The sequence below is a fragment of the Streptopelia decaocto genome (genome assembly GCF_964273445.1).
Source record: "Streptopelia decaocto genome assembly, chromosome: 5".
Classification (NCBI taxonomy): Eukaryota; Metazoa; Chordata; class Aves; order Columbiformes; family Columbidae; genus Streptopelia; species Streptopelia decaocto.
The window spans coordinates 19,780,665-19,793,530 of NC_138659.1; the positions used below are offsets into that span (position 1 = coordinate 19,780,665).

The 12,866-nt window shown below is 36.0% G+C and overlaps 1 protein-coding gene across 6 annotated transcripts; it reads left to right on the top strand.

The window, feature by feature from the left end:
- The first annotated feature begins 68 nt into the window (after window positions 1-68).
- On the top strand, window positions 69-12,723 carry AKNAD1 (AKNA domain containing 1). 6 transcript variants are annotated; one of them, XM_082053264.1, is made up of 18 exons: window positions 69-432; window positions 778-1,022; window positions 1,136-1,927; window positions 2,594-2,653; window positions 2,936-3,065; window positions 3,168-3,319; window positions 3,430-3,489; window positions 3,958-4,091; window positions 4,437-4,572; window positions 5,246-5,409; window positions 5,932-6,022; window positions 6,611-6,714; window positions 7,663-7,748; window positions 9,239-9,349; window positions 9,444-9,554; window positions 10,451-10,532; window positions 11,354-11,492; window positions 12,130-12,723. In XM_082053264.1, the coding sequence occupies exons 3-18, from the start codon at window positions 1,178-1,180 to the stop codon at window positions 12,280-12,282; spliced, it is 2,463 nt and encodes an 820-aa protein (XP_081909390.1). In that variant the 5' UTR covers window positions 69-432; window positions 778-1,022; window positions 1,136-1,177; the 3' UTR covers window positions 12,283-12,723. The 6 variants fall into 6 exon arrangements, with proteins under 6 accessions (XP_081909390.1, XP_081909386.1, XP_081909387.1 ...); XM_082053260.1 differs by having other exon boundaries at window positions 778-1,927; XM_082053261.1 differs by having other exon boundaries at window positions 778-1,927; window positions 2,936-3,050.
- The last annotated feature ends 143 nt before the right edge of the window (window positions 12,724-12,866 follow it).

Genomic DNA, 12,866 nt, shown 5'->3' on the forward strand with positions numbered 1-12,866 from the left:
AGGCCGCATCATTCACACGGACCAATGGGGAGGGAGGAGGCGGGCATAGGTGGAGCCGGGGGGCGGGAGCGGCGCAACAGCTGCCGGAGGGGGCACAGCCCGGCCCGCCTGGCGCCGCGAGGAACCGGACACCTGAGCGCAGCCGGCACTGTAACCGCAGCCGGGCCAGCCCCGCCCCGGGAGCCCTCATGAACCAGCAGCGGCTGCTCCGTGTCCCGCAGAGGAGCACAAGCAGAACCGCGCTGAGAGGGAACGGGGACGGCGGAGAAGATGAAACGATGTATGGTGTGAAGATGAGAAAACTCTGCATTACTTCGGTATCATGCTCGGTCGTTGCGTTTTACCCAAAGAAACGGGGAAAGAAATAAACTGAGAAAAGTTTGGTGATTTTTCTCTGGTGCAGAAGCTGAAGAAGCAGTTCATGGTGGTAAGGTAAAGTGTGAGAAACCGTACTTCATTACTTTTTTTTTAAATTGTGGTTGAACTCTAGTGCACTATTGCCTCTATTCAAAGTGGTTTTGTCTGCCGTCCTAGAGCATGATTAACCAGCAAGGACAGTTACCTGGCACTAAGCTCAGTTCTCCTCTTCTGATGCTTTTGTCATTTGTCTCTCTCTCCTCCAGCAGTTAATCCAGAGTTTACACTAGTGTAAATAGTAAAACATCCATGTCAGGAGAATGGTTCTAAAAACCTGTAATAGGTACAAGACATAAGTATTAATAGATCTTATTCTCAAATGTATGAGTAATAACTATTTTATACTTAAATACCTTACAGACTTTGATCCATGCAACAATAAAAAGCTCAACCCAAAAATCAGAGAAGCCATGACATGTGTGTTCTATGTAAACTGGGCATGGAGACTGTGAAAAAGTGCAAACAGTTGTACTGGATGAAAACCCAAACAAACAGCTCATTTTCAGATGAATTAGGCTGCATTACAGATGCAACTGATGAGGAACAAGATGACTTACCTTTTGATGGAGATGTAGGAATATCCTGTAAATACAATAATAATTCTAGTAATTTGAATGAGTGTACTTCTACAAAATATATTTCTGGTATTTTAAACTTATCCTGTTCTGAAGATAACAAAAACATAAAAGCTGCAGCAAATTATGAAACTCATCTACAGCCTGAAGAATTCTCCAAGCACCACAGAGGTCCCACAGGAACAATGGCACATGCAGTTGCAAAGCCTGGGAGTGAAGCTTCCTTTATGAAGGAATTACCTGCTTGTGGTTTCAGTAAACCAGATACCAAAGAACATCCAGGTAACTCAAAAATGTCCAGTGTCCTTCTGCGTCATTTTTCTATGGGAGAGTTAATAAGCACCTGCCAGTTAATTGAATGCGAGACAATACCCGAGACATCCTTTACTGAAAGTATCAATGACACCACGCACAAACCCGAGCCTTCAGAACACGTCAAATGCCCTTTAGCACATGAACAATGGGCAACCAGCTTTGAAAAGCATCACTTAGAAAAGCACAAGGAAGCAAACACTGGTGATAAAAATAAAAATTGGCTTAATGAAAATGGATGGGTTTCAAATAAACCTATTTCTTCTACTGATAAGTGTGGGGGCAGACAAGAAAATTCACAATCGATTAATGAGAATGAAGATAGACACATCTTCCCACACATGAAAGAAGACAGGGACCTGTTTAAGAAAACAGTTTCACCTCACGAGCTCAAATATTGCCAAGGTCAAGCTCACTATGGCCTTCCTGACTTCTCTGAAGTACAGAAAAGCAGTGACAATATTAATGCAGTTCCTACAACTGAAAGAGCAAAATCCTCCCCTCTTTCACTACATAAATCACTAGTTGTGAACAACATTCTAGAAAATAAGAACTATTTCAATTCTGCTGAAGTAGAGAATCAAGAAGAAATGAGCATTCCAGAACTGGTGCAACAGCTAGAGGTAATTAAGATGCTTTAAGAAATTCTTAAGACTTGGTAAAGTGGTTTCCCGTAAGAGCATATTCTGTGTCTAGTGAAATACAACATCGAGTTCATTCAGGCAGTCTATAGGCATCAGCAAGTGTCTCTCTTTAGTCAACAACTGCTTTCACAAACAAAATTTTGTGGAACTCAGTTTATCTGGAACTTTCATTACCAAATATTTAAGGATGCTTTTGAGTATTATTTGCAATTATAAAGCACCCTATCAAGTCAATCAAGAAATTCACCATAAATTGTTATATTTCGAGAATTATGTTAATGTTCAAATTCACCCAAAACACTTGAAAGTTTTTCTTAAAAATCTATTTTTAGACTGTGCCTGTGTTTATGTTAAAGACATCTTTGCATTTTTCACATCTTAACACGCTCCAACTATTTAAACTGGTGTTTACTGACAAGTCAGTTCTTTTTAAAGGATTTGACAACAATATTTTTCCTATTGTGGTTTCTTTTAAAGTTTGTTTGTAATTAGATAATTATCTCCCGATTTCATGTCCTGCTATGGAGTCCACTCACACAGCTATCCAGATGCTCAAGTCCATTCCTAGATCTATATCTTAGTAAATCGTTCAAAATGTAACAAGTTTTAATAGTTTTCCCTCTTATTTCCTTGGCTGCAAACAAGATGCTGACACAGCATGACAACACCCAGAATCATAATGATCATTTGAGATTGAATCCTAAGGTAGATCTCTCAAAATATTCCCCAAAACTATTTTGTCACCTTCATATTGCATTTTCCATTGATACAAATGTTCTTTACATTTTCGCAACATAGAGTTTGAAGTATTTTTTATACAATGAGACACTATCTCTATACCAAACTATAAACACGGAAAATTATATGGGATCATTATAATAACAATTAATTTAATAACTTGTCCTATGTATTTTGCATTATTTCTATTTTTGTATGCCCACAAGTGTTCTACACATTGTGTCTATATTCAAAGTTTCATTTTAACAGATACCTCCTCAGTCAGACTCTCCGAATGCCAGCATTGCCATTTACTCCGGACACACTGGGAAATCCTCTGAAGTCTTCACACTACATGCTCCTATCCCTACACAATCTACACATGGTTTATCTAAAGCAAGTAAATAAAGTTACAGTAACTATGCAAATGACTGTTTAATGTAATTTGATAGCACTTTTGGGCAGACATTCCAACTGATTGTTCTTACCTTCTATAATGTAGGCTTACAGTGTGGAACAGCAGCATCAGCATTACCAGCAGCTGGTACACTAGAAACCAACTGTCTATATCCTTCTCATTTACTGCCAGAACTAACACTAGGAGAAGAGATGTCTCAAACACTACAGGATCAAACAGATCAACTGATAAAGAAAGTAAAGAGCTCTGTTTCAATATATACTTTGCACTGATGCTCAAATTCTGTATTAATTTGGCATATTTGTTTTTAAAATCCCAAATAAAAGCCTAACATTTTGTCTTGAAGGTGGAAGACTTCTCTAAGCACATGACCCAAGAGACATTCTTTGTACGAGACAACTATCTGGTAAATTAATTTATTTATTTTGAATTAACGGAAATGTACTTGAGATGGCTGTAGACTCACAATTTTCTGGCAAGATGCTGCATGTTTTCCTCAAACAGACATTTAAAAATACCCTCTCAATCACAGACTGAAATAATGAGATTAAGAGGCAAAAATCAAGGTTTTCAGTAGATAACCGAATTCCTAAATCTGTTTTAAATATTACAACTCAAAACTATTAGTAAAGACCCTAAGTTGCCCTATAAGTTATGAATTTTGACATGTGGGATATCAGTTCAGAAGTCATGGCTTAATATTTTATGTGCATGCCAGCACAGTGCTAGGTGGACATAAAGATGCAGTCCTGTTCAGTTCAGAGCAATAGAAAAAAATCATTGCCAGCATCACCACAAATAGCATAAGTAGCTGTCACTATGGCTTACTAAATCATAATGACATTTACTATTGAATTATTTCTTATTGATGAAGGCATTAAATCAATTGAAAAGATACCTCACTGCCTTGGAAAGGAATTACTTAACAGCTAGAGAAGAGCACCATAACTTACAGCTGCAGAACTACAAGGACAAGTCTATCAACATTGGAGAGTTTGATCCTGAAAGGTTAGAAGTGCTAAGTAGCACATCAGTATATCTTAAATATTGAGTGTCTTACAACCATTACTTAATTTATCCATTAGAATTTTTCTGAAGTGAAAAGATTATCTTAATGTGATATGTGGTAAACCAGAAGTGATTTGGCCAAAATTCATCTTAGGCTTGACATAGCCTAGTTATAATTAGAATAGCAAATTGATTAATTCAAGTTCTTAAAAGTGACACTGTGAACTCAAATGATCTTTTTTTTTCATATAGGAAGTGTACTGCAGTGCCCAATATGGTTATCATACTAAGAAATAAAGTATCTTTATGCACATTGCACTAACTGTGTGTTACAATTGAGTTTAGAAAGGTGGAAGGGGAAATATTTAGACTTGGCATGCTGCTTGAAGACATCCAAGAACAAACTGATGACAGCAAAAGCAACTTGTCATCTTTGCTTACTTCTGAGGAATCTACCCATTCATCATATTCTCTTTGTGAGGTAACTCAGTGAGTTTTATTATTTGAAGATTACATTAGCCTCTTTTACTGATGCAAGCCTCAAGAACCTCAGTGTGGTTGTACTGTTGTATGTTCGCCTCTAATAAGAGCACAACGCTTTTAGGTAGTATGTTACTTCAATGAAAGTGGTTTTTCCATAAAATTATAAAACTTCATAATATTTCATTAATTATAACAGAAACTTAAGTAAAAAAAAAAATATATAGCTATGCTTAATATTCTTAATCCCAGCTTCAAAAGCATCTATTTCAGAATGAGAAAATATGAGCAACTACTTTGACAAAGCTGTCTTTGTTTTGGGGAATTCATCACTACCACTTAGTTGGAAGAAACATCACTTGGTTTGTCCAAGATTCTTAAAATGCAGATTTACTAGAAGACCAAACATTATTGTGCTATAGAAAATTTAGTTTACTGCTAAGTATGGTAAAATTTTGTCCCAGATCATAAATGCACAAAAAAAAAAATCATACGGCCTTCTACAAATCTACAGATAAGCATCGTCAAATGTTTTCATAGTCAGCATTTTAGAAAACATTTTTCTCTGAATCCCAAATTAGAGACACTCAGAAAATGCTGGCTGGTAGAAGTCACGTACTTGCAGTGCAGTGACCACATACTACCTGTGTCTATGCTGTGCTTACCTTGTACAGAGCTCAGTAGTTTCAAGCACTGCTGATCCTCCCAAAAGAAGAGCTACCAAAACTGCATTTCTTCATGAGAACAACGAGAAGGACAAGAGTCAGACAACAGATCGAATCCCACTGACAAATCAATTTGCTTTAGAAGGGGACAAGTGCAATCTTTGTCTTCACACGTAAGTGTAAACTTTCAAACAGCTATTGAAGTTTTTGTAAAAATTTACCTAAAATTATTTGCTGAATATAGAAAATCAGTATCTCTGGAATCTCTGAAAAAAAAGGGGAGTATTCTCATAGAATTCTGTGAAAGTTTATTCTGACTACATACCCAAGAATTCCTTTCAGCCTGGCATTCCTACCTTTCCTGGTCTTGTGGACCTCTAAGTATGCTCTGAAGCCAAAACACTACCATCAGTTTCACTAAGAGTTAAATCATACCTCTCTATATAAAATTCATTGCAACCACAAAAATTCAGGATGTGAATGATTAGTCAAAAGCACCATGCCAGCAAAAAATTATTAGCCAATATTTGTGTGGTATTTTTAAATAAACAAGAAAAAAGAGGGATGCAGATACTTACATAATTAGCCACCAAAACTTTGTGAAACAATTCTAGAGACCATCTCTGCTCCCCTGTGTTAATCATCTCAATGAGATTAGAAAAATAAAATAAATGCTTTCCCCTTGACCAATTCAGGTTACAAAAGAGAGCTGAATCAACTTCCAGAAGAGAAACAGAGCCCCTGCGAAAAGGTCTGCTAGCAAACAAGCATTCTTCCAACATAATGGTATGAGATCTGTATCCATACTAACATTTTTCTTTTAAACTTAGATAACCTTATTCAGCTTTGAGATCACACAACAATTTTCAGTTTTTGCACAGCATGACAGCTCAGGTTTTGAGATACAGTAGCATATCATAACCTGGCTGAATGGCTTTCCAAAGGAGACATTTAAGGAAACACTCTCAAACATGTCTGAGATTTGTAATAAAGTTTGCTTCTCTCAAGACTCAACTTTCTTTATTAGCCTGCCTTTATTATTTGTTCAGCAAGCAAAAACCTACAAGCAATTGCTTGTCTACAAAAATATTTAATTTTAGGGCACCGAAAGAAATTAATATATGTTAATCCTTCTCAAAGCAACATGAAAACCTGTCTTGAATTCCAATTTCATAGACAAAAAAGTGCTTGTATTTTGTCCAGTCTGCTCTACAGTTCGAATTTTAGATAGAGAAATCAAATTGCAGAGCTGATGGCAACTGAAAGTAACATAGATGTGATGTGCAACTGATGCCACTGTTCATGTTACCTGCTTCAATAGGCACACAGTAATATAAACAATCGTACATACTTTTTTTTGCCTTCTGGGTGCAGAGATTGCTTTCACCTGAGAAAAAATACACTGCTGAAGGTCTTGCATCCCATTGTCAGGGTGCATTAAGTCAAAAATTTAATGCTGATGAAGAAAGTATGAATGGGTAAGTGTATTACGTATTTTGGCTAATCATAGACATGGTTTTCTACAGCTAATGCATGTACACTGATAGATCTCTACACTGGACTCTGCATGAAACACTGAATAATGTCTTTAATACATATAAAATGAGAGGATGATCTGTTTTCAAGTTTATCACCTGTTACTCACAAGAGGTGTGTGATATACCAGACTTCTGGAAAACTCCATCAATCTTATTAGAGAGGATCATATTCACATTACAAAGTAGCCCAGCTCAGTGGATCGCTGTAAGGTTTATGCTGCTTAAATGGCACAGAGCTATTCAGTAATGCATGTCAGCATCTTGAGTTGGGATGACTTCAAAGTGTTCAGCTATAAAGAAATATTTGAAATTACCATTGTTGTGAACTGATCTGGTAGGCCTGGAAGGAGATCATATCGATGCACCTGCATATATTTCAAGTATAAGGGTCAATCCTTGAAGTTCCACTTACAGAAATGACAGAGTGGTAAAATAATTCCATGTGGATTATTCTAGAGTTTGAAATTTCGGCAAATTAAATCTCTGTGCAAAGCCAGATCTTGTTAGACATGCAGTATAGAATAAGATTGATCAATAATTTTGATGCAACATATGTGAACACATAAATACACAGGATTTCATACTACTTTGCTATTCAAAGATGTTATCATCAAGACCTCTACTTTTAAGCGTGTTTAACAGGTCTGGTATGTCAGGGTACTTTTGTTAGAATGTGGCCTTTAACTAAAGGGGGCATTATTTTGCAAGTGGCTAATTTTTAATTTAAGCCTCTACTCGCCACCTTTTCAGATAATTTATACAGGTAGAGTCTTTTCTCCAAGTAAAACCGATTTCTTCTCAACTAAGACATGGTCAAACATTAATATAATATGTTAATAAGGATCACCATAAATGTATTAAGATACCATTCTGTTTTCATGCTCAAAGAAATAAAAATATCGAGGAAAGGAAGACTGGAACATGTTCACTGTTCATTCAGAGAAAACCAACTGATTTATCAGATACCAACCTGAGTAAGTAGTGATGGCGATACAAGGTCAGAACTGTGCTTATACATACTGTTGAATCCAGTTAAGAAATACACTCCTGTCACATCTCAGCAGCAAAAAAAATTGGTAGTTGTAACAGATGCTTAGCACAGCACAAGACACTAAGAATAAAAGGAGACCAAAGAGATACCAAGTTGAATTAACTTTGTATGTCTGAGTGACAGACCAAGAGGCAACAGAATTTCCAGTTAGATAAAAGCAAGTTTTAATTCTGGCTGTAGTCAAACAGTGAGATAGTTTTCCCTAGAGAGGCTGTGGCATCTCCATCCTTGGAGATACACGGAACTCAACTGGACAGGGGTCTAAGCAACTTCATCTAAATTGGTCCTGCTTTGAGAGGTCAGATGATTTCCAGAAGTCCTGTCCAATGTGAATTACTCTGTAATTCTAATTCACTTTTTTATATAAGTTTCCAAGTATTACTAACATTTTCAAAAGCATAACAGTGGTGTGCACACAATGCTTTGATTTTGCTTTTCCTCCTTATATGCATTTATTTCATGTCCTAGAAGCAGATTCCAAACTTTGTGACTGAAACATTTCATATCAGTACTTCACTTTATGTTTTTGGTTTTAACTTTCTTATTCTGCATGACAAAAAAAAAAAAAAAAGAGGGAAAAAAGCTTTCCTAAATCTTTGATCCATTCAGGATTGACAGAGACTGGAAATATTCTCCTTCCCTAGTCCAGCTCCTAATAATATAATTTCACCAAATCCATGCTAGAGCCCAAACAGGCTACTGTCAGCTATTTAAGTCACCCAAGACTCCAGCTCTTGGAGGTTCACTAAGAATCTGTCAGCATTTGTTTCCCTCCAGGCATCCCAATTCTATCTTTCCACTGCAGAATACTTTGAAGCTGGTAGCACCCAACAACTAAACAAGAATAGCATGAACTGTCCTAGATTCAGTTTTCAGTCTGAATACATAGGTTATTCTTACCCTTGGTCTACTTTTTGTCCTTGGCTTCTCTGTGATATCCTTTCACGTTTATATAATACACTGGGGCCACTACTGTTAGTACCAGCGTGTGCAATAGCTAAAGCAGTGCCATGCTAGATTCTCCCAAAAATCTCTTGCCATGTACTCCTCTTAGGCTGCACTGTTTTCGTAACACTTCAACTAGAAGGAATTTTAACCTTTAAAACAAGAACCTAGAGACATGAAGATAGATAGCTTAATTTTTTTTTTTTTTAAAGCAGTCCTGAGACTGGAAACAACCACCACCAAAAAATGTTATACATTTGAGGCTTAAAATCAGGGCTGAAAGCCAGTCTTTAAAGTTCAATCCCCACCTGTAAAACACAGGGAAAAAACTACTTCTTCAAATCACAGTAATGTTCATGACAGTGAAGGGCTCAGAAATTACGGTGCTGAAAGCCAAATAATTACCTAGGTACGTAGCCCAAAATTTCTAATATTTCAGACACTTTTAATGTATTTTTGGGATTCCAGGCAGCGATTCAGAAGACATCTCAACCTATGATTGTTATGACGATTCACAAAGTAAGGAACTTGTGAAATGGGAGACTGAAAGTTACAAAACATTCAATACAAGATTCTGTGGTGAGGAAAAGAGTTATAATGTTGCAAACATATTAAAGTCCACACAAAATATTCTTGTTATCTCTTTTTCTAAACAACATGTCTTTGTTTTCAGAACTTAGATGCAGATGCCCTAGAGGAAGCAGAGATCAATTTAAATTTGGGATTAACAAAGAATCTGCTCAGTCTTGTGCCCTATGTAGAAATAAAAGTTCTGCTTCAACCTGTAAGTATGATGTGTTACTGAAATAATTACCAATCACCGGCTAGAGTTCAAGGAGCAGAAATCTATACTGCACACATATCAGGCCAAATTTAGTTTAGTATAAGCATTCAGTAGCACTGTAGCTAAAGAGTGGACATGTATAGATCTTGTAGAGCAAGATCAGCAAATCCAAGTTTTACATACCTCACCAAGTTTAATTCCCACACACAAGAGCTCTAGCCTTCTATTCTTTATAAGAGGAGTCCCTTCCATATTTTATTGATGACAGGAATATTTTTTCCAGTGCCATATGGAAGAATATAAAAGCTGAATATTACTGTGCCAGCTATTGCAGTGGTACCTGTTACCTAATGTGGTATAAACACATACTAAAGAAAATTCCAGCTCTACACTCAAATAGTTTAACATGCAGAATCATGGAAAGCCTCATTTTTAAAAAAACCTTTAAAAATGTTGAACATCAAGCTTTTAAAGTCATTTATCTCAGACTCCTCTCTCTATACTGTAAGAAGAGATTACACACAGAAAAAATATATATTCTCAACAGTGGGAAGTAGAAATTAGCTACTTTTCTATATAAATACTGTAAAACTATAAATGAAAGTCATATTCATATAATTATTAGGATTATGAGAGTCTGATTATTCTACACGTTTCCCCTGCAGTCTTTCACTGTATGAAATGCAATATGAATCTTAATACCATTTGTCACAGAACTAAATTCAAACCCCAAAAAGTTTCTGTCCCAACCTGCAAAAAATCTTAAGCATATATGAGTTTTATTATGCAGTGATAGTTGCTTTATTTTTTTATACTTATGCTAAATAGAGAAAAATGTTAAATACACAGAAAATTACTTTTGGCTTTTGTTTTGAACATAGTCTCAATGACTCCAGCTTACTCACAGAAGAGAACCTCCACTCAAAAGGCTCAAAAAAATAAACAGCCACGTGAACTTGTAAACAGATTTTCTGAAAGGTAAGCTGTAGCAATAGCACAACAAAAAATACCATTGTTGAAGATTCAGCATGAAAACTCACTGGTATCATTAGCAGGAGGACAGTTTTATCTTCTGCAGTGCATGCTGCATATTAGCATTTTACTCAATAATGAAATGAAAACATTTACCCTAAAAGCAAGTGTAAGTAATTCTTGGAGTAGTTCTTCAGTCTTGGCAATTTAATGAAGAGTCAACATCTGACTTCTTTAGCTAACACATTTAGTAAAAAAACAACAACAAAAAAAAGTAGTTAATCTTGCTTTTAAGATAATGTTCCCATTCACAAACGCAAAAGCAGGTCTGTATTCTCTAAAATACATTTCTCTTTCCTACCAAATATTTCTAACAGTCCTACTTTTAACTGTTAATACTAAATTACACTGGGAGTCTTAAAAGTTAGATGCATTCTTAACCACAGCACAGACTACAGTGAAACTCATCTGAGTTGTTACTATCATTTTTGACAGCATTCGTCAATAGCAGTAATTGCCTGGAAGTACAGCAGCTGCACTTGAGAATCAATGGCATAGATGATTATGTGAGAGAAAGTAACAGCACCAAAAACGTGATGTTATGACTGATTTCCTTACTTTGCATCCGGGAGTGTTTTCTGTCTTACTGCAATACAGATGTGATACAAATTATGATGGACTGTGTTTTACAATTACATGAAAAATTCTACTCACTGTAAAATTAACTTGCAACTAAGTATGCTATCAAGGTATGTTTAATTCATAGTTTAAAAATTCTTATACTTACTAAGATTGTTTTTGTTTTATTCTATGTATCTAATCTTTAGGCAAAACTTTGAGACTGCCAAAACCTGCTATTCAAGCACATGTGATAAAATTATCCTTTCACCTCACTTACCCAGCAAGAAGTCTGCCCAAAGCAAATCTGCAATCAACATCAGAAACGCCAATGATTTCAATGCAAATGTAAGACTTTAGACTGAAAATCAAAAACCACACAACTATCTCTGGCAGAGTACATCCCCACATCACAGCACTGTTGAACATCCCCATTCATAGCAAATTGACTATTAGAATCTAAACGTGTATAGTCCATTTGAGTATAAGACAGGAAGAGTTAAAAAAACCAAGTATGTTAGCTTACATATTAGTACATTACTTCATGTGAGTATGTTACAGACTTTTATGCAACTTAGTCCCTGTATAAATGGTGAAAGGGACAGAAAAGGAGCACTGGATCTAACCTCTGGAATTATGTTTCATATACTGAAACAAGTTAGGTGACCCTAACCATACAAACCACCACCAAAAGCAGAAGAAAACCTCCATACAAACAAACATGCACCACACCGGGGCTGCTATTTTAGAAAGGTATAGATCTCCCTTAGTTTAAAGGATTACACAATCACAGACATCAATAACAGATGGTTCCGACGTGAATCCTGAAGCAGTCTATCACATGCCTCAGAATTTTTACTTCTCAATACATATTCAGAGTGAACATGCTACACAGAACTTCAATTAAACATCACTTTCTACTCTATACCTATTGTAAACATTTGCCTCCAGTATTAACAAGGCTATATTTTGTCATTCCAAACAGAGTTTAAGTGCTACTCTGGATCATGCCATACAGACAGCAAACAGTTTGAAGAAAGCTACAGAGCGAATGGTACAAGCAGTTTCAGAAGATCTAGCTAAAGTTAGAAGAAAACAGCTTAAATTATCCAGTTTCAAACGTGATGTTGTTTTGTGATATTTATAGTTAGAAACTATTATCCAGAAAAACATTATAGTTATTTCTACTAAAAATTTATTCTAAGTTTTGAAACACATGACATTTGATGAACCAGTCAAAATAAAAAGGTGTTGATCCTGTATTCTCATTGAAAATAAAGTCAGTATATGTTATATACCTAATTCACGTAGGTGCATTTGAAAACTACATCCACTTTGCCTCATCATCCCTTGGGTCCTGCAACATTTTAGAGTTGTTATATGATGTCTTCACACTGCATTCCTCCCCAATGTAGGGGGATTATTGGATGTTTTTCCACCTTCTGATTAACTTTGAATTAACTCACCTAGCAAAGATATTCTCTTAACCTACTAGTTAACCTGAGGGAAAATTAAGGGAAAAGACACAAAACCACCTTTCTGCAAAACAAAAAATGCACACAATTGGGAAAAATGTAAATAAAAAGTAATGAGCAATCTTTTTCATTATGACATCTACATACAATCATTTCAATGCACATCAACACAACATCCCTTTAAAAGTTTAGAAAATTATTTAAGTGTAAACTTAAGACAAATCTAAATATTACCAGTATTACAGAA